The 22,480-nt window shown below is 43.0% G+C and overlaps 1 protein-coding gene across 2 annotated transcripts in view; it reads right to left on the reverse strand.

Moving 5' to 3' along the window:
* Positions 1 to 842: 842 nt before the first annotated feature.
* The window catches only part of LOC144688881 (phospholipid-transporting ATPase IC-like), a 102,519-nt gene continuing 80,881 nt past the window's right edge, over positions 843 to 22,480 (reverse strand). Inside the window, exons 23-28 of one of the 2 annotated variants that reach the window (XM_078555889.1) lie at positions 21,073 to 21,296; positions 15,703 to 15,786; positions 10,970 to 11,215; positions 9,713 to 9,851; positions 6,708 to 6,838; positions 843 to 4,460 (exon numbers count right to left, since the gene is read on the reverse strand). In XM_078555889.1, coding sequence (XP_078412015.1) covers positions 4,218 to 4,460; positions 6,708 to 6,838; positions 9,713 to 9,851; positions 10,970 to 11,215; positions 15,703 to 15,786; positions 21,073 to 21,296 — 1,067 coding nt within the window. In that variant the 3' untranslated portion in view covers positions 843 to 4,217. Of the gene's footprint in view, positions 4,461 to 5,055; positions 5,123 to 6,707; positions 6,839 to 9,712; positions 9,852 to 10,969; positions 11,216 to 15,702; positions 15,787 to 21,072; positions 21,297 to 22,480 lie in introns of those variants that run through there. The other variant, XM_078555890.1, reaches the window with a different exon arrangement.

A 22,480-nucleotide genomic window follows, 5' to 3' on the forward strand; every position in this document is an offset into this window, starting at 1 on the left:
GGAATGGAGAAGCAGTGAAATACTGACTCCACAAAGCCAACAGAGGAGTGGTGCAAATCCAACAACTTTTAGATGTCCGGATTTAACTGCACATCTGCCCTGCACCTGCTGTACTATTTCTGCATGAATTACAGCGAGCACCATTAGCCTTACCATTATTTTGACATTATTATGACCCATTGTAACCTCCACTGTTCCAAAATGTGCTGCACTTAAACAGTACATTCATTGCATGAAACACTGAGGCCTTTCAATGAGCTACATAGTTGCAAGTATGTCGGACGGACATCACAGAGTGATTGCAGACGAGCTACAGTGGATGTGTGAGGATGGTGCAAGACAGACGAACGTGACATACCATACGGCAGGTCTCCTGGTAGTGGTAGCTACAAGCAGCAGCAGCAACTTTGAACATTGCAAAAGATTAATCTAGGCCTGAGGCTTGACCTGAGAGCCTTGGGCCACGAAATGGCTTCAAATACTGGCAATACATCCCTGGAAACCCAATCAGTCTATTTGTATATTTCTTATTTGATGACCAGGCCTTTACTGAATTTCCTTGGCTTGGAAGTTATAAAGCACACTAAGTGTTGTTTCCTCAATGGGCAGATAAATCCTAAATCAGAACACCAAGATCTGCCAGTATCTTGGAAAGTAACAAATTAATGGGATCACTCATTGAAATTTTGTATGTGGCCCAAGGCTCCATATTACACGATGATACATGAGGACAAACACTTGGACATCCCTATGATTTAAAAAAAGCACAGAACTTAAATCCTAAAGAACTTGTCTCAAAGAAAGGGACTCAATTGGCAGCAGCAGAAAATGATTTTATAATATCAGTCATTTATTTAACAGAACACTTGTACTCAACTGGAGTATGCAACTTTAAAGTGTAATATCTAATTATACTTTATTTTCTTACACAGAGAAAAGGGAGTAGAAATTATGATAGGCACTATTTGCATATAGATTGTTACCCATGATAAAATACAGCAGAGAAATTTGGTAAAATTACATTCAGTGTTTGTACAAAAACTGCAGAGTTCAAAATTTCTACTCATGGATCTTGCACATTCCTCATAGTTTTGTCACAGTGATAGTCTACTTCCAGACAAAATACACACTTCATTCGAACACATCTCCAATCTATATCTGATATGGATTTAATAACATTTGCGAAAGGTTATTTATTTAATGTTTACAGTAAAATCATTTATGAATGGTTTATTTCAAAACACATTGAATATAAAAATATCAAAAATACAATATATGCAAATATAGCTTCTGTGTAACAAATTCTAATGGCATTATTTAAAAAATAACATGAAGTGTTCAGATTATCGTTCTTTCTTATACACCATATAAAGGTCAATAACAAAGCATCTCCCAGTCTGCACATTGTCGATCTTGCAGGCTCAAATAGTTCTGAGCATGTTAGGAATGGAGGGGAGAAGAGATCAGAATCAATTTGATTTCAAAGACAGGTTCCATGTGCAACCGGATAGGAATTTTGTGAATTCTGAAACACATGCAATGATCTGGATTTGAGGATGGAGGGTGTTTAAGTTGGTTAAATGATTGAGACCTGTAGTGACCGAATCACGCAGAGGCACTTTGGTTCTGGCAATTAAAGGTGGGTCCCTTCCTAACTCCTGAACTTGCTCTACTCAAATGAGAGAGAGGTCATTTTCCTTGCCTGGTAACTAAGAGGTAGCACCATTGATTAAGGCTGACTGCCTGCTGGAGGCTATATGATTCTCTTTGGAACACATGAGGTTCGTGCAGGCTGTAGGACAATGAAGCCCTGGGAACATTACAAAACTATCCAGAGTATTGTTTGCTTTTGTTTTCCTCTGTTAACCTTGGGTTCAATAATAATAAAAAAGCTGATTTGGATTTAACATTAATGTGAATCCATCATTGAAGCTTCTGAATGTAGTGTTTGAGGGTTATAAATCACCGGAGACTACATGCTCGAACTTAGACTCATCATTTAATCTGTGATTCCTTCTGGAAAGGCTATCTCCTGGAACTCCAAACACATCATTTTAACCATGTAATAATTGGCAAAATAATTACCATGCTGTCTACTAGTGGTGCTGAATTGAACTTGAGGCTCAAAGTAACTGTAAATGGTCCTATTTGGGTTACTGAAACTCCTGATACAAAGGTAGGCAATGCATGTGCAAACAGCCATGCTGAACATCAATTTTTGCTGACACCACAGTGACAAAGATAGAGCCAATCTGAATAAAATATAAATTATTAACAATCAAATGATGGGAGGGACATTGGGAAGGTATGAATCCCTGACTTGTGCCAGTCTAATGCACATTTATATCTGATTATACTCGAGACGTAGCAGGAACTGAGTGCCTGATATTTGGTACGCTAGGGGGAAAGCAATCATCTAAGTGTGTAGGTGTCATATTCAACCTTTAGGCTAGGATTTTCTGAGCCCGCCCAATGCTGGGATCTTCCGTTCCAGCCAAAAGTCAATGGACTTCTGGCTGGCCCAGCGCTTCCCTGTTGGCAGGGCTGGAAAATCCCAGCCTTAGTGTTTTAGTGCAGTGCTGTCCAATCTATTTACCACTGGCCATGTGTGGGATGCAAACAGGGCTAAATGAATCCTTAATTAACAAATAAAAAATGAGTAATCGACACTACCATTAACCGTGTGATCTCAATATTCATATGCATGTGTACTTGAACATTTTTGCATGTTTTTAGGTAAAAAGCTACGAAAGCACAATGTGTGAGTGTTTACTGATCATTGTGTGTGCTTTATTTCCTTGGTTACTGATTATTGGTCACCTGGTAAAATGGAGTGCCAGTCAAATGAAAACACTGAACTGTAGTGCCATGGAAACACCAGAAACACCGAACGGAGAGGGGGATTGACATTGTGATCAGCTCGACCAGTCGGAATAACTGCTCCAGGCCTGAATAAAGCAAGACTTATCAACAACCAGTGACTCCAATGGGCAAACCATGGCAAAGGGCAAACAGCATCCAATTGCACTCTGGATGGAGAGCAGGGATATGTCCAGCACATCTCGTTGTGTGAGTCAAAATTTCTAGTAATCTCTCTCATGAAGTCCAAGTACCATTTGCAGTGGCCAGACAAAAACCTAGAAGCTGTACTAAGATGTGTGGGGTCTAGTCAATTCATGTCAGAGTTCCAAACTTTGGTGAAAGAAGAAGACGGCAGAATCCGGCACCGAATGATAATAGCTGTTTGGTGAATAAATAAAGATATGAAATGCCTGTATTGAATGTAAGGAGCTTATTAGTCCATGTGGCTTAATTGTTGTCACCATGGCAAGATGTGTAGTTAGTCAGTGATTTCTACAGGACAACACTCTGAGTAAGGAATAGGCCTGTTCCTTATATTTTATGTCTAACAGTGTTATGAATGTTGCGTTACTGGAATTTAATAGGTTATATGTGTTTTGATGCTCTAGTGAAGGTTAAACTCTAGTGAGGGTTAAATACTTAGGGAGCAATTTTAACTTAACCCGCCCATCATGATGTGGGGATGTTCAATGGAGATCAGGTTCAATGTTGGTTTTACACCCACCCAATTTTTTTCCTTATTGAAGCTGGTGAAGTGCAATATTAGGTTGGGTGTAAAAGCAAGCAGTCCACCCGACCCGGCCATTGTCCTTATTGGCGGGTTAAGTGCTGATCAGATTAAACTAACAGTTTACTTTGGGTTATTTATCCAACCTCAAGCATTTAATAAGAGTGGGTGGACATGTGTGATCACTGCTGGTGCAACAGCAAATTATGATGGCCATCTCTCTTCCTGGTGGTCTAGTGGTATAAGCTCACTTTCTTTATGTGGAAACTTGAATGGGCTTTGGCTGTCAGAAACCAAAAATAAGAAATCCAATCACGGATCCCTTAATTGCACCACAGAACAAATTTTTTAAAAATCAACAGTGCAAAGAAAATACCTTAACTAAATTTAAATAGACTGAAATAACAGAATGTATTATGCACAGGCCCTAACAAAAGGAGGAACGGCACTCTATGCATTCAAGTTGCAGGGACAAAGCTAACTCTTAACGTGGGCTGAGTACAGTCTTCAGGTGATCGGAATCCTTCAGGATCTTGGTATTTTGGATATTTACTAGAATGGTTCACGAAACAGTGTCAGAACGTTTCCAGCATCTTAGTAAATGCCTGAGCTGAAGTGTGTGATGACTTCAGAATCTTTCCTGCACCACATCGTTTTCCCCTTCGGACATACTTTTACAGGCATTGCTGTTTGTATTTGTTCCTGAAGCAGGCCTTTTCTTCCGGATACTTGCTCCTGAGGTAATGAGGTCAGCGTAGCCTTTGTCCTGCGAAAAGGCATAGGCCGAACGGCGTTGTGTTGAATCTCTGTTGAAATGGTTGGCCTTGCTGTTTGAAATTGGCTGACTTTTGTTTAGATCTTCATAAGTTGCCTGGAAATAATCAAAGAGGCTAACACTTAGTGAAAGAGTTTGCAATCCCTCTCATGTATCCATTTAGCTCATACTGCATAAATCTTAACTCATTGAAGGCCATCCCTTATCCACCGCTACAGTTGATTTACATTACAGGCAGAATCCTCTTGTGAAGCACTGACATCCTCTGTAGGGCTGCGGATAATGTCTTTAAGACACAAAGGGGTAATTTTCAGCTTCACTGCAGGGGGACTAACCTGGAGAGGTGGATCATCAGTGTTAATGTCTTCTGGTTCTGGGGCTTCATCGAGACTTACAGCTCTCCATACGACTGGTGGACTGTTGCATTGTCGCTTGGCAACTGACTGGAGTGCAGCAGTAAATGTGACACCCTGGATGTACATTCCCTTAGGAATTAGTTCCTATTTCTTTACGAATAGTATAACAGGCAGCCTGTTGCAAAACCACCAAACTGGTTTGCCAGGTTACCACCAAAGCACAGACTATGTGGAACCTTCTTCTTTGCTTTTTCTCTTCCATATAAGATCAAGCTGTGACGTTTATCTAACAATATAACCATTAGATCTCGAGGTTTGTTGCGATTCCACTGGGGGTTATCTTTGACTGGGAAACCTCACAGTGAAGTCACCGTGCAACAGCAAGATTGCAGCTCAGGGAATCTTTTTGAAAACCATGCAAAGGTCTTTTTTTTAAAAACAACAGACTTATTGCAATAGAGCACTCAGCAACGTTTGCATGTTTTCTTCATTTTTACTCTCATGGATTCCATTTCACAGGCAGCTAATGGTTCGGCGATACCGTGATGTACACTCTTTCGCGCATGGCCCGCCTGTGTAAAATGGGGGCGTGTAGCCGACTGCAGGAGGCGATTGGCTCTCCGCCCGTCCCCGCCCGCCAAAGGAAAAATTCTCCCCAAAGAGTAATAGAATAATCGATCCCCTCAAAAAGCAGTGGATCCTGGTTCAACTGAACCTTTCAAGACTGAGATCACTAGCTTTTTATCAGGCAAGGGTGTCGATGGATGTGCACTAAAGGTAGAGGCACAATTAGCCATGATCTAACTGAATGGTGGAACAGACTCGAGTGGCTGAACGGCCTATTCCTGTCCTATATTCCTATTTACTGACTTGGCAGGTAATGGCTTTGGGATTAGTTCTCCTGTTTCTTGCCTCAGATCCCAACAGGATTGCTCAGTGGGACATTTGCCCATACAACAGCTAGTGCACATCAGCAAGCAGATGAATTAAAAGTGAGCCTCATTTTAAAGCAGCTTTTGACCATTTACTGTTGCCATGGGAAACCTGGCACCTTCCTCAAGGCGAGGACTGGGTGATTCAGGAGGCAAATACTTTCACACCTACCCCCAGATCCAGGTGCCTGCCTGAGAAGGCGCTGCAATCAAGCAGCATCCTGCCCCCCTGCCCCCACCCAACAACCTTCCCCAAAGGCCTTCTTCTGCCCCACCCACAGCACCACCAGGCCCCAGTCTCTATCCCCCGAACCTAGCCCCAAATTTAACCACACCCACCCCCCAAAATCAGGTCCCAACCCTCCCACCTCTGGGGCTTCTTGATCCCTCTCCCCCCATCTGCCCCTTCAGGTCCATATTCCCCCACCCCACCCCCCACAAGGTAATCAAGCAAGGAACGGATCAGTGAGTGGCATTGCTAACGTGCTATGGAGATGTGGGTGAATCCCGAGTTATGGGTTTCCCTAGACTTTCTGACCACCTCCCCTCCCCGCTGCCTTACCCAACCTCCCTATGCGTCAGGTCAATGAAAATTTTACCCAGCTGCTTCTCTCTCCATGGATGCTGCCGAACCTGCTGAGTATTTTCAGCATTTTCTGTTTTCATTTCAGATTTCCAGCATCTGCAGTGTGTCGCTTTTGGAAAATAAAGTGATGTTTTTCATTGTTAAGTTTTGGAACTGGCTTCTGTATCTATGCTACTTCTGACCTCGACCCCACCTTCCCACCAAGGCTGCTGTCACTAAAGCTGCAAGGGGATGTATGGGACCAGTGTCTCCAATTTATACCTTCTCTTTGGAGAAGATTAGCTTCAATTGATATCTTCAGCCATTGTGAGGGAAATAATAGGAATAAAATTCGCTTATCCACATTCAAAAAATGAAAATGTTTTGTGGCATTTTGATGAAGCGTTACTGTCACTTATTTTCTTTTTAAGTATAAATAAATACCAGATGCTCTGAACAGGAACAAACTAATTCAAAGCAGTGTACTTACTCTTCCTGCACCTTTGGATCTAAAGAATTCCCAAATTAAGCGAGTTGCAATGGAAGGGATAACATTTACAGCAACCGTCAGTAGGATGGTCAGCCAGGCATAAGGCTGTCTAAAAGTGTTTAATGCTGCTCCTGTAAAATAAAAAGCAAAAACATTAAGCACTCAAAATTCTGACACTAATCATTATTGGGGCAGATATGAACAACCTTAATGGATTGTGGAACAGCACAAATTTAACGAAGTACACTGCTTGGTCGAATGCCTCCTCCTATCACTGGCACATTGTGACTGCAGTGTTTACTACCTAGAGGGTGCACTGTAGGAATTTAATCAGGGGCTCCTTCACCAGTACCTTCCAAACATGTAGCCCTCTCTCTGCCTGGAAGGCCGAGGGAAGCAGGTGCATGGGAGCATCAGCACCACCAAGTCACAAAACATCCTGATTGTTCCTTCATCATTGCTCAGTTAAAATCATGGAAACTCCCCATCTAACAGCATCGGCAGCACAGCTTCACCAGAGTGGCTCAAGAGAAAGATCCACCTTCTCAGGGCAGCTAAGGATGGGCAATAAATATCAACGTTCTCAACAGTGCCCCCATCCTGAGAATGAAAAGACAAAGGGAAGTAGGTCTGAATTTTCCTCCTGGAATCCACTATTTTCCAGGTGGTCACATAGCAGTGCTCCCAAGAAAATTTGGGATTCTTTGCCCCTGGAAATTACCCCCTAATAGTTTTCTCCCGCCGCTAATGACACCCACTCTGCTCTGTCACATGTAAATGAGATGTAGGACTGGCTGACCGGCAAGTAATGTCCACCCACTGAGTCCCAAGCCAATGAAAGGATTCGCCAGAGGAAGTTCAGCTCATTCTAAGCGGCATCATTTAGAGGTTTCCGCTGTTTTCCATCATGTCCTACGAGTGGCCCCCAGCAGCAGAAAACAACAGTTTTCTTCCCGGTTCCCTTGGTGCAGTACAGACTCCACTGGGAGCCCATTATCAGATTGTAACTGACCTTAATCCCTAAAATGGACCCAGGTCACAGCGAGGTCAGGCTACTCCCCACTGCACACCCATTTCCAATGGGAAGAGGAGATTCCAGGCCTTGGTAACGCACCAACCATCAGTGGGAAACAATTTGGTTGGAGCTCTTAAAAGCAATGTTAAAGCAGAAGTACTTATTTGATGTTAAATTATTCACTGGGCAAATTAAGGAACATGGAGGAGCATTGAGCCTATCAATCTTGCTCCTTGCAATAATCAACTGATTCTATCCTGGATTTTCCATCACCTGTGTTTTGTGTTAAAAACTTCCCGATTTTATCTCCCACCTGTGTCCCAAATTAACGCTCCAAAACTCCCCTAAAACACAGGAAACATTATGGCCCATGGAATACTTAATATCTCAGCCTCCAATCAACAGTCTTATTCCCAACTGAGTGAAATAGCGATGAGAAGATGTAACAGATACACACGTGCGCGCACACACGGGGCTTGATTTTCAATCCTCAATTCTGGATCCTGAAACAGCGCCACATCTGTGTGATTGACACAACACGATTTTGAAATGCAGACGCCCTGATTGTGCCGGAGGTGAGTTTAGCACCTGATTAGTGGCACCAGGCACTGCCAGGAGACAGGAACTGACTCCAGAGTGCAATGCTCAAAGGCAGGTGGCAGCCATTGCAGAATGGAGTAGGCAGGAGATGAGAGGGCCAGCAGCCCCGGTGCAAACAAATGGCTAAACGGTCAGTGAAAAGGTACCAGACACGCTCTGTATGAATAACCTCCCTTTTTCCCATAACTGTACTTCAGCAGAAACATCACCTGATAGCTCCAAGCATTGCTCACAACAGCTGTACACTAACATGTACCAAGCTGTTCGCTTTTCCAGACCTGCGATTTGAAAATTACCTTCTGGCCCTCCCCAACCCATTAACAAACTGTTCAAGGAATTTAAGAGGCAATCAATTGGAGAGAAGAGGGTTACTGGCTCCCTCCAGCCCCCGGCCCTGAAAACAGCAGATGCATTCTGGAGGCATAAGACTGACGTGCCATCCGGGGGTGTTATTTTCGAAGTGTGCCCGCACCCTAAACCTCACCCTCACGAGTGAATAGAAATCAAGCCCACAGAAACGCATACATGTGCCTGCAAACCAGCTAAGGTCAACTGAGACAGAAATAAAAATAGCTGGAAAAACTCAGCAGGTCTGACAGCATCTGCGGAGAGGAACACAGTTAACGTTTCGAGTCCGTATGACTCTTCAACAGATCTTAGTTCTGTTGAAGAGTCATTCGGACTCGAAACGTTAACTGTGTTCCTCTCCGCAGATGCTGTCAGACCTGCTGAGTTTTTCCAGCTATTTTTATTTTTGTTTTGGATTTCCAGCATCCGCAGTTTTTTTGCTTTTATCTAAGATCAACTGAGTATTGGCCAGGAGTCAAACCTGGAAGCTTCACTATTTGAACAGCCCAGTTTTTTCAATGAATCACTGAGGGAGCAAATCTTTTTAGAATATTCAACTGAAAAGAATATATCTGCTAAAGAATCGTGGCTCAACTGCTTCACACTGTGACGGTCGGCATCTTCTTTGAGCCCATCTTTCCAATTATACGAGCATTCATTTTTTGATTAAATATAAGTTTCAAGGTCAGGAGGACAAACAAAATACGTGATCTCCTTCACTTTTTGTAACGTTTTGCTATAGATTTAAAAAAGTTTAATAAGACGCCAGGGAACATACATTTTAAGAAAGATGCAGGCTGCAATTTGGGCTTAGAACAGAAACCTCCTTGGAGTCCGAGATACTAGAAGACATCTCAGAGCTAAGAAAATATTCACTTCAACACCCCAGAATTTGGTGAAAAACCTGCAGTAAAGGTGCAAATTTGTATTATATCGGCTAATCTTAAATTCAGTTGCAAATTAGCATTGACCAAGCCGCTAAATATAATTCATTTGTCCTCTGTTAAGTGTACGTATCAAAACAGATAAATTACTTTCTTACCTTGGAATTGGAACATATCTGGTTTCCGTTGAGTCAAGAAAGTACTTTGGGTTGCAAAGGTGATGCAAAAGTATAGTCCAAGGCTGATGATGATGGAGAAAACATTGGGAACTGTCCAGTATGAAATCTCCAACATAACCTGTTCAGAGAATAAACTATTACCTAGAATTCTTCCAGACAGATACAACTATTTAGTGATTAAGGAAGTAGGAACTGCCTCTATTTCTTAACACTTTTTAATACTTCCATTCAGACAAATTGAACATTTGAAAAAATACTACACTCTAGATGTACTACAGAATTATTTGGCACCTAAATTCAATCAAAGCAGCAGCAATTGGCTCCCGGAGATATCCTTCACCTCCAACGTGCAACAAAATAGCAAGAAAAGGAGTCTCGTAATCACTCAGAACCCCCAGAACTGGAACCAGACAGAATCGTTCGATCACCACACTTCAATAGAGACACATCCACTGCTGAAAACAGTGATTCTCAAACACTTTTGGTTGAAGGGCCCCTTTGCAAATGGATTAGTAATCACAGACCCCCATCTATGTTATAACACCATATAACACTTATAATATAGAAGTGTGGCATGTATCAAGAGTTCCATATTGCTTTTCTGAAAACTGGTATTTTCTTACAGATATCAGTGAAATGAGTGTGCCCGCTTCTCACTGCAGAGGCTGCCTCTCCTTGGTGTGATGATTGTCAATGATGCTCATAACTCACTCGATATAAAAGCCAACATTTGTTGTTTTTCAGGAAGAAGAGGATGGAATTGCAAAATGTGATCCCCCAACACACCTGTAAAAATTCCATGTATTTAGAAAGAGAGTTTGATTTAGTCAGTCTGGAGAACAATGGCCCTGCAGAGCACTGGGAGACTGACTAAAGGATGGGCTGAGGCTAGTTTGACAGCTTTGTGCATCTCCTTGGCTGACAGTGCAATGTAAGAGGCTGCAGACTCTGTTAACATTTGCCATTCACTCCGAGTGGGTCTTTAACTAATTGTCGATGTTGCCCATCCATAATGTCAACCCTGCTCAGTAAGCACTTCCACATTATTTTGCAGACCTCCCGTCAAGGGGTATGTGGACCCAAGTTTGAGAACCACTGGTTTAAAGGAACCACTCTTATCAGCTCGCTTGAACTTCACAAAGATTTATATTTTCTAATTGGATTCTTGTTGATGGTCATTAATATAGGTTCCACTGCATAGTCCTGTGATGGACAAAGATTTAACTGCGGACTTACCTCCATATTAACAGACAGCACCACAGCAGTGCCAACAATCGTTGCTAAGGACTGGTAATCTGATTCTGCTATTTCATCTTGCCCCGCAATCTCCAAGAATGCTCCATAAGGTATAAAAAATATAACTAATGAACTTAGAAAGCCATGAAATAGAGTCAGTAAGAAGATCCTGTAATTAAATAGTTCATTCCGCTGTCCAATTCTGTAGAGTTTCGGATACTTGATGCTCAGTTCGTCACTTACATCCTGTAATTCCAGAAATACAAACACAGTTAGAAGCATTGAGAAGTGTAATAACCCAAAACTTGATTGATTCGTAAATATTATAAAGGGAACAGCCAAGGTTTCTTAGTTGCCTGGAGTTATTAAGTCAAAATTGTGGCCACGGAGTTCCAACATCAATATGGATGCAAACAGTCTGATGTGGGCAGGACAGCCAAGGCAGCAGAATAAAATTGTCCACTGCACTCACTGATGTTGCATCTTAATATGTTTCAAAGGGTTTTTCACAGTGAATCACTTTTAAAATGTAATGATTATGGTTGTGTAGGCAAGCAAGTGTACTTATTTTGCTGCTGCCATCCATACCATACTCCATCCACTAAGGCAGCCAAGACCTCTTTTAAGTTACCCAGGGGCAGTTACAGTTTAAACTATAGTAGGGGCTAATTTTAACCCTGGTGGGAAATGGTTGGGTTCAGGTTGGCTGCCTGCTCCACCCCTGCCCAAGTTTACTCTCTGTTGAAGTCAGCGGGGAATAAAACTGTTCAAACTGTAAAATGGTCAGCTGGCCAAACCAGATCAGCCTCTTCCTAGGTGACATAAGTGAAAAGGTTACCCCCACGTCATGAACGTTCTTCTGTCAATTGCACAGTATATCCATCCTGCAAGGATGAATAAAAACTGGCGAATCTTTATTCCTGATTCTGAGGAAACCACATGCATGCTTACAAAACATTTTGCACTGAAATATTCACAACCAAACAGCACCACCTTTTGTCAGGAAAACATTATGTCCTGAATTTTCACAGAGTTATGGAGACTCTGTGCCTTGTACAAAATGGCACGGGGGAGCCCCGACTGCCACCATTTCTGACAGACCCTACATTTACCAGTCGGGCAAAGGGGGAAGGTGTGATTCACACATGGGGGAAACCCAAACTCAGCAGGGCCATTTGAACTCAACAGACAGGCCTCAATTTCGCTGCAGAATTCTATTTCCCACAATGTGTGACTTACAATTTTTAAGAGTAGGCCTGAATGCTTGTGAAAGGCATATAAGGTCTGTGAAATGGTCAAGCTCTCAAATTATTTAAATGCTCTGCAGTTTAAGTTTTGAAAAACAAAAGCCTGCTGAGTCTCTGAGTTGAAAAAAATTGGTGCTTGACGTTTCAGTAATTGTTTGTTGACAACGCTAATGACTATCATATTAATTTCACAGTTGGGGGTGCTATAAGTACTTGAGGGGATTTAAATGTTGAATGGGCTTTTTTCAATGAGAGTGTATTTTTATATACTGAAGTCTGTAACAGATACTTAGAACATTATTTTATTTCATCTCAGCATGACTCCTGAAGTCTGCCCAGGGTGAATGCTGGGTGAGCTGGCATGGAGGGTGTAAGGGCAATGGGTGGTGGGTCAGGGGCCATGTGTTCACATGAGTTGGCATCAAGTTGGCACAGGGGTTATAATGGGCCATGGAGGGTGTACGTGTTGACATGAGTTGGCATGGGGCTAGATGAGGCTATTGGGGTTGCGTGGAGAGGCATGGGTTGGCATGGAGGGTATGAGGGGTCATTGGGGTTGGTGGGGGCATGGGTTGGCATGGGGAATGGGTGGGGGTGTGAGGGGATCTGAGGGGTGAGGGCTAGAGGGCCGAATATTGAATAAAACAACTGGGAAAAAGTCCCAGAGAACGGAGGTGAGCCTTTTAACCAGCATGCCTAGGCACTCAGCAGCCTCTGTGTCCGCCTCCAAACCGTTTCCAGGGGCAGCATGTCTGATACCATCATGCACCTTTACACCACCGCCCCCCCCACCCCCACCCCAAATGAAGATCATACTTTCTTGAGGCAGGTGAACAAGCCAGAACACTTCCCAACTCTGCGTACCCACCTCAGAAGAGAAAACCTGGGCTTTTGAATCAGATCTTTCTGACCCATAAAAGAATGTAAGTACCCACCCTTGGAATTATTCCTTCCTAGTTTATGACTCCACTTTTTAATATTCAATGTTTGGTCCACAATTGAAACTAATTAAATGTTTTTTTTAAGTTTTTATCCCAGCTTGTATTCAATTCCTTTGTCATAATCTTAAACCAGGGCATGGCTGTGAGGGAGCCACAAGGAGACACACCACTGTCTGAATTATTAGAATCAGAGACACGCTGGTAGGTTTTTAGAGGATGCCCTGCTTCCTGTTGGGGGTTTTGCTTGGAGAGGGTGGTGGAGGAACTGACTGTGGAAATTGCTCCATTGTTGGTCGAAAACTTAAATTGTTTTTAAAATATTTTGATTTTTAAAAAAAAGATCCAAATTACATCCATTCTAGAAGCAAGTGCATGACTCTCAGAATCATAGAATAGTATAGCACAGGAGGAGGCCATTCAGCCTATCGAGTCCACCCTGGCACTTTGAAAGAGCAATCCAATTAGACCCACTCCCCTGTCCTCCCATATTCCTCCAATCTTTTCTCCTTCAAATATTTATCCAATTCCCTTTCAAAAGCTACTGTTAAACTTGCTTCCACACGATCTTCATGGAATGTGGGCCTCACTGGAAAGGCCAGCATTTATTGCCCTTGAGCTGAGTGTCTTGCTAGGCCATTTCAGAGGGCAGTCAACCACATTGCTGTGGGTCTGAAGTCACATGTAGGCCAGGCCAGGACAGCAAATTTCCTACCCCTAAGGGCATTAGTGAACCGGTTGGGTCTTCACAATGATTGGTGATAGTTTCACAGTTACTATTACTGGGACTAGCTTTCAATTCCAGATTTATTAACTGAATTCAAATCTCCCCAGCTGCTATAGTGGGATTTGAACCCATGTCCCCAGGTCACTGGATTACTAGCTCAGTGACATGACCACTACACCACCATCTACCCCAGTATATTCCAAATTGCAACCGCTCCTTGCATAAAAACACCTTTCCCTCATGTCGCCTCTGGTTATTTTACCATTCATGTTCAAATCTCTTTTTGTTGCCCGTAGCAACACTGGATACCAGGAATGTTACAAAGGCGCAAATGATGGATAACACGTCATATGGATCCTTCCTGCAATTTATGTGTAACTGTAACACATTCATCCAACTCTGGACAAGCATTTTAAATGCCTGAAGTTACTTCTAGCAGAAAATGCCCACGATGGCGGGGAGAATAGGCAGCCAGCGGCACTGTTCCCGAATAACTATCCAGCTCAATACACCAGAGTTACACCAGGAAAGCAGGAAGTCCGAATGCAAACCCTGCCACATGGGTCGCACCCAGAGATTGCCAGTCATTAGTTCAATATGGTACCACCTTGCTGGCAACCAGAATTCACCGAAAATAACTATTTTAATCACAATGCCATGGGGCAATAAATGAGCAACATAAAATAGATTTAATAAGGGGATAAAAGGCAATCATAACTGCCAAAAATCTGAATTAAAACAGAAGAAGTGCCAGAAATGAACAGCAGGTTTGCCTGCATAAGGCAGAAAATGACAGGCCTGGAGTCAGCAAAGATCTTTCAACAGCGGCAATCTTTTAGGAGCATGGATGACGGGTCCCACTTCTTCTAGAAACTGATGGACTTTCCTGTGCATTTGCACCTCTCTCTGCCTTTTAAACTATTTTTCCTGCTCCCGGCCACTAGACCTAATAATTGTTCTCCATCCACTCCCAGCTGCAGAATTACTCAACACTAGCCAACTCAACATGAAAAATCCTCCACGGCTGCAGAAGGTGAATCTTCCAAATGCACCAAATTCCAGGAAAGCCGAAAATCTCAATCAAGTTGTCCTGTAGATGGAGTCAGGCTGGATGACAATCTTAACAGCTTTTAGTTTGGGGTGTGACTGACTACACAATTCGTTAGAAATAATGTCACCTTGATAAGTTACACTCACTCTCATGATTGGGAACAGAATTAAAGAATGTGGGTGGACAATTACCAGGGCTTTTCTTTACTCATTTTTAAGGCTGGGATTAACAAAGGAATAATTTGGTTACATTATAAGGGACCATAAATACGATATAGTCACTAACAGATCAAATAAAGTATTCAGGAGGAACTTCTTTAAACAGTGGTGCGCATGCGGGTCTCACTGTGACATGGGATGACTAAAGCAGACAACATCGGTGCATTTAAGGGGAGGCATGGTGCATACATACAAGATGGGAATGAAAGAATACTGGGGGGGAGGAGGGAGTGGGCGGAGTAGCAGCATGGAAAGAGGTAATTAGAGTGAGAGGGGGGCTGCTGTGGAATCCAGACCGGATTTTCCGTAACAGCTCTCCAAATTTTCCCGCCCTGCCCACGACAATGCCCACCCGCGTCAGGGCTGGAAAATCGTGCCGTAGACACTTTGACCAGTTGGGTTGTTTCTGTGCTGAGGATTCAGTGTGATTCACTGAGGAATCGCAATTTTTCTCCCCACAGCGTTAGGACCTCACAAATGTTCTGAGCGTATTCGAGATTGCCCCGTTTATTTTCACTTTAGGTGGGCAAAAGTGTTTTGATGGCATCTTACCTGATCCAGCGCCCCCAAGAACAGAACAGGCAGCCAGCTGTACGCCACCTTGTAGAAGGTGATGCACCACTTCTCAAAAACAGACTTTGGATAAAACAAAAATTAGGCATATGAGAATGTGCATGTTGGTTAAAGAGCAAGCAGACACAAAACAAATTAAAATAAGCCATGTTTCAATGCAAATTTAAACTGATTGAAGAACAGTGGATTTGGTAGCATGTGGGCGGGTTAGGGCATATTTTCCATTTCATTTTTTAACCTTCTGTCAGAGAACTAGCACTTTTGACTATTTTTCCACTCCAATTCATACACCGGGATCACTTACGCTGCCAAAGAACATAAAGACTACGAATTTACTGTTAACAGATTTTAGAATTAGCTGAGAAAATTGAGGCACTAATCAATAGTTCATCAATGGTAGAGATGTTGTCAAAAAAAATAACACTATCTGCGTTAAACAAGGGTGGTGTGCTCAGAAAGTCTCTAACAGCCTGATATTCTTGTTGACGACACTTCCAGCATCGTAGGAGAGGCTGGAAATGCCGGGGATGCACTGACTGAGATGTGAAGATAGAAACTGGTCTCTTAGAGGCCAATCACCAGGGCTTTGGAATAGGAGGAGGAAGTTCAATCTTCCTATTCAACATCCGGGCTATTCGCATGTCTTTGAGCCCAGCAAAGTTCGTGAGGTCAGGGGTCAGAGTGTGCACAAACAGGTTTTTTTGGGATTGGAGGAATATCACCGGTGTGCCCCCATCAAAAATCCGGGAAACTGGAGAGGGAGCTGGTTGATCATGGGGGAAACTAGATCCCTCTTAGATAGCTGCGGATATGGCTCAAGCAACCCTTGGGCCCTTTCTCAATAATATATAGGGCTGAATGTTAACTCAGTTTCTACAGGCACAGTAATAGTAACAATGAGAGACACACAAAGAATGTTACGAATGCAAGGTTTTATAAGGTGATTATATTTTGAACTGACTTTAATTCAAGAATGGAGGAATGAAGAGGGTCATGTGATCTACTTCAAATTCTTCCCCCAACGAGAAGCCTGGGTGCAAAAATAAAAAATGCTGGAAAAACTCAGCAGGTCTGACAGCATCTGTGGAGAGAAAGACAGAGTTAACGTTTCGCGTCTGTATGAGCTAAAGAGAAGTAAAAATGTGGTGAAATTTATATTGTTTAGGGGGCTGGAACAGGTGAAGTTGGATAGAAGGTCAGCGATAGGTGGAGGCAAAGGAGAGATTGCGAATCTCTCCTGAAACTTTAAACATTATATATTTCACCACATTTTTACTTCTCTTTAGCTCTGAAGAAGAGTCATATGGACTCGAAACTTTAACTCCGTCTTTCTCTGCACAGATGCTGCCAGACCTGCTGAGTTTCTCCAGCAGTTTTTATTTTTGTTTCAGATTTCCAGCATCTGCAGTATTTTGCCTTTAAAATGCCTGGGTGGTTTGGTTACAGGGGGACAGGGAGCCCAGATTGAGATTTACTGGGAACAAGGTGCAAACGTTCACACCCGAAAACAAAGGGGTAGCTGGGATAAGTGTGGGTGGACTTTTAGTCTAAAAGCTTTTGGACAGGGAGATAAAGGGAGGTCCCCCAGGAAGACAAAGGGTGAAGTTGCTGTATTCAGCAGAGAAGAGGCGGCTGCGAGTCCTCGACAAGCTACCAGGCAGAACACATGTGAGAAGACAGTCTCTGGTCAAAGAGATGTATCCCTTAGCAAACTAAATACTCGGAAAGATTTGCCATGGTGCAGCCAGGAGGACAAATCACCAGAGTCGGCCTTACTCTAGCAGTCAGTTTGGAAATTCTCCAAAAACTGAGGGAAGCACCTTTTGATGATCACTTGGCATAAAGATTCGGCAAAAACAGGGAGACGTGAACCCGTTAGCAGCTGGGAGTGGCTGTGGACTATTTCTATAAAGACTGTAGTTCTGTGGCAAGTGTGTTGTAATGTATAATTGGGGCCGAATCTTCAGCTCGGCAAGCAGGGGCGGGGCCCACTCACCGAGGCATAAAACGGCAGGCGGGGACATCAGGCATGCATCCCGACCTCACCACGCGTTGTTCAGATTATCTGTTCGGCCGGTGCGCAGCCGCCCTCCGAACTGTCAAAGGCTTATTAAGGCCAGTGAACTATCAATTGAAACAATTAACTGAGCTGCCCGTCCAACTTTAAATGTTGTCGGGCAGGTGAAGAGCCCAGGCGGCCTTCGCATTTATCATGAAACCTCATCCACGGGTGAGATGAGGTTTCATGAAGGTTTTTAAAGTCTTGTAAAATTTTTAGTAAAACTAATAGACATGTCCCAGCTCATGTGACAGTTACACATGAAGGGACATGTCTTAAATTTTTTTTTTTCCCTTTATTAAATTTTTTGAACTTAAACTAATCTCTTTGTGGCAGCTCTGTGCCCTGACTCTCCCTCCTCCCCCACCCCACTCCCGCCCGCATAGGTCACGCTCAGCACTTCCGGGTGCGCATCACGCTGGACGGGCCTTAATTGGCCCGCCCACGTAAAATGGCAGTGCCCAGCCAATCACGGTTGGCGATCGATGGGCACCCGCCCAACCCCCACCGGTGGGGAGAAAATTCTCCCCGTAGAGAGAGCACGGGGTTATCAATCGTGTTAACGCATTAATAAGGGTTATCTCTTCTGTAGTTTAAAGTATTAGTTGTCTACTAAGTAATGTTTAGTCGATGTTTTTTTGTTACAGTAAAATTCTTAAAACTTGAAATTTTGTTCTGCAATTCCTTTAAGTTGGTCACTGGGAACTCAAATAACTTTTTTAAAAAGTTGTCAGTCTCTACGGGGATTGTAACAAGAGCTATTTACAGACTGAAAATTATGAAAGACCAGTGACTTTAATATCTAAATATATTATGACCCACTCTCCATGAGAATTTCAATTTGTGCCTAGTTTTGGTTTAGCCACCCTTTTCTACTATAACCTGAGTCATACACAACCCAAACACATTTCATGTATGACTTTGCTAGCAGGTAGAAAGGGATCTTAATCCCATCAATTGGGGCTGGGTCCAAAGTCAACTCCAGATGTGAGAGGAGAGGAGGTTACATAAATTTTTATGAGGGATGAATTTGTATTGTCTCTTTCAGATGCTGACAGGCCTGAAGTATGTTTTCTCCATTTATCCCACAGCTTCTTACGGTCTCTCAAGTGGCCCATTTCTGTTAAATAAGGTTTCTAAACAGTGCTGATAGTGTGGGAGAACATTAATAGGAAATGTTTACAAAAACATATATTTATATTCGCCTATATCTTAATAAAACATTCCAAAGTTCATCACTTGAGTATTATAAAGCAAAATTAGTCATCAAAACACATAAGCCACACTAGGATAGGTAGGTTTTAAGGAGCATCTTAACAGAAAAAAGAGAAGAAATGAGTCAGAGAGGTTTGGGGAGAAAATTCCAGAGGTTAGGGCCTAGGCAGCTAAAGGCATGGCCACTAACGGTGGAGTGATTAAAATTGGAGATGCTCAAGAGGCCAGGATTAGATGAGTACAGATATCTCAGAGATTTGTGGGGCTGGAGGAGATTAAAGTGATAGGAAGGGGCGAGAAAACAAGGTTGAGAATTGTAAAATCAAGGCGTTGCTTGACTGGGAAACAATGTAGGTCAGCAAGCACAGGGTGAATGGGTCTTTGTGCAAGTAAGGACAAGGGCAGCAGAGTTTTGGATGACCTCAAGTTTACATACAGTAGAATATGGGAGATCAGCCAGGAGTACATTAGAATACATAAAAGCAAAGTACTGCAGATGCTTGAAATCTGAAACAAGAACAGAAAATGCTGAAAAAACTCAGCAGGTCTAACAGCATCTGTGGAGAGAAAACGAGAGTTAACGTTTCGAGTCTGTATGACTGAGTCCGCTCTGAAGAAGAGTCATACGGACTCGAAACCTTAACTCTCTTTTTCTCTCTCCACAGATGCTGTTAGACGTTCATTAGAATAGTCAAGTCTAGAGGTAACAAAGGCATGAATGAGGGTTTCAGCAGCAGATTGCCTGACCTTGCCTCTGCCTCAGGTTACGCTATGGAGGTGAATAAAAGGGTTCTTAGTAATTGTACAGGTCTGTAGTTGGAAGCTCATCTTGGGCTCAAATATGACACTAAGGGTTGCAAATAGTCTGGTTTACTCTATTTAATTGCAGGAAACTCTTGTTCATCTAATACTGGACGTCAGATAAACAGACTGATAGTTTAGCAACAGTGGAGGAGTCAAGAGAGGGGGTGGCGAGGTAGAGTTGGGTGTTGTTGGCATATATGTGCAAGCCAATGCTGTGCTTTCTGTTAACTCCAATAATTGTCTATAGGGGAAGATGAGTCTGAAGATGGTCTTTTACCTCAAGCAAGTTTATTCTTCAGCCAGCTCAGAGTGACATACTACCAGTTCCTTTCTCCCCTGGAGTGTTACATCTGTACCCCATTAATGTTGAGCCAATGCCCATCAGCTGTTTTAACAATGCAATTGTCTTAACAATGTAATTGCCAGTCAACAAGATTGTTATTGGACCTGATAATGCAATTGCTGATACAGTGATACTTTCAGGTGATGCCGCTGGGAGGCAGCATGTAGGTGAAAAATAGAAGGGGACCAAGAATAGAACCTTGTGGTACCAGATGGTAACTGAGGTAATGGTGCAAGTTTGGGAAAAGAAGCCATTGCAAGTGATACTCTAGCTACGATTAATTAGCTAATAACCAGGCACAGTCCCACCCAGCTGGATGACTCAACAAGCTGCTGGGCGGGGTCACCATAGCCCAGGGTGGGGTCCTGCCCAACATCCAGGCTGTGCTGCTGCCCAAGAAAACGGGACACCCCAGCAAGGTTTACGCCTGAAGAGGCGACACCGGAAAAACATCAAATCCAGCTAGATGACTGTGGAGAAATGTTGGAGGAACAAGTTCATACATTCTAAATCCCTCTAAAAAAGTGAGCAGTGAGCTTAATATTAGGTGGCCTAGCAACATGTCTCCACTGGGATATCAGTATGACGACAAACATTCGGAAATTTCACTTTTATTGGGTTCCTAATGTATGAAACTTAAGTAAGTGAGAAATTCTTGAGCCTTTTATGCTAAGGAAATAGAACAACATTTTAATAGCAAAAAAAATGGAGGGGAAAATCTTCAAGTTTTTTTTTCATATTGTCAAATAGGGCTTGTTTTATATCAAACAAATTTGGTGGCTTTCAGTTCTTTGAAGTCAGACATTTCCTGGAGCAGAAAACTCTCAAACTGAGTTTTTAACGACCTACACTCTTTCTATCTCGTGTTTCCCATCAAACTGGAACTTTAGGTAAACAAAAGCAGCAATGTTAAGGTATTCTTACTTACCATACCGGAAAATCCATTAAAGAATGAAAACCAGATTTGGACAAAGGAAAATGCAAATGTCTTGTAGAGGAAGTATCTCAGGAACTTGCAGATCCTTAAGTAAGACCATCGTCCATGAACCAGAAGCAGCCGCTCAAGGTAGCGGAACTGCGCGAGTGAGTAATCGCTGGACAAAACGGCCTGCATGCCCTCCTGCCCGCTGATTCCGACTCCGATATGTGCCGCTGGGGAAACACACAATCTGTTTGTAAGGTCACTCGTTATGTACAGAGGAACGCACAGTTTGTTTAGGCCATTCCCAGATTATTGAGCGATATGGATTTTTGGCACTCCGAATGGATGGTAGGTGTCCAAACCCAATGCCATTCAAGAGGAAGGCCCAGCTGCACCTTCTCCAGGGCAAATGGGCCATAAAGTCAACATCAGCCCGACACAGTGAAGGCAGAGCTGATGCGGGACTAGATCTCGTAAACAGCACTATCTAATAGCCTATCTATTCTGCACCTTCTGTCAGGGGTGACTTGCTCCAAAGGCAGTGCAAAGCAAATTTAAGTGCTAAACGACCATTCTAAATTATGGCGACAGATATTTAATAATAAAACAAAAGAACTGAACTTACTGGGGCCTTCAGGGACTGGAGAAGAATGATCAGTGGTCATCCACAAGGTGGGTGGCAGGGGAAGATGAGAAGAAAAAGTCAGAGAGCAGAGACAGGGGTCATTTTAACTTGACGCGTCCAAACAGGAAACTGATGGGAGAGGATTGGCCAGCAATGTTCAGCTCCAGCCTATTTTACTCTCCAGTGAGGTCAAGAGTGAAGACAAATAGGTGGGGTCCGGGGGGAAATGGGTGGCAGATCCGATCCCATCAGTTTCCAGCCAAGGGGGTTGGGTTAAGATGACCCCCTGTTGTCCGGCTGCTTCAACAATCAGCTGCAGAATGTGAAATGTTCAAACACACACAGTGGGTTTTTTTTTAAAAATCAGCAAATAATTCAAGGCAACAGAAAAAGTTTGGGGAACAGAGCTGTCCTGCTAGACGTGTAGAAGTTCACAACTACCCTAAATACATAAATATCTACTTGTAAGAACTCTCCTTTTCTTTTGAGTCACCCACCCACTATAAGATCACCGCCCTGACAAACTGTTCACATTCCTGAACTCCTTAAAATCCCATAAATAAGCAGTTACTTTTCTCCCATTTAAATGAACAGAAATAATAACACCCACTAGAGTTAAAAACTGAGTCAAATCTCCTAACACCAGCAGGTCTGGCAGTATCTGTGGAGAGAGAGGAACAGAGTTCACATTTCGAGTCCAATATGACTCTTCTTCGTTCTGTTTCTCTCCCTCTGCCGACGCTGCCAGACCTGCTAGGTTTTTCCAGCACGTTCTGTTTTTATTTCAGA

Source organism: Cetorhinus maximus, chromosome 13 (assembly GCF_964194155.1).
Source record: "Cetorhinus maximus chromosome 13, sCetMax3.hap1.1, whole genome shotgun sequence".
NCBI lineage: Eukaryota > Metazoa > Chordata > Chondrichthyes > Lamniformes > Cetorhinidae > Cetorhinus > Cetorhinus maximus.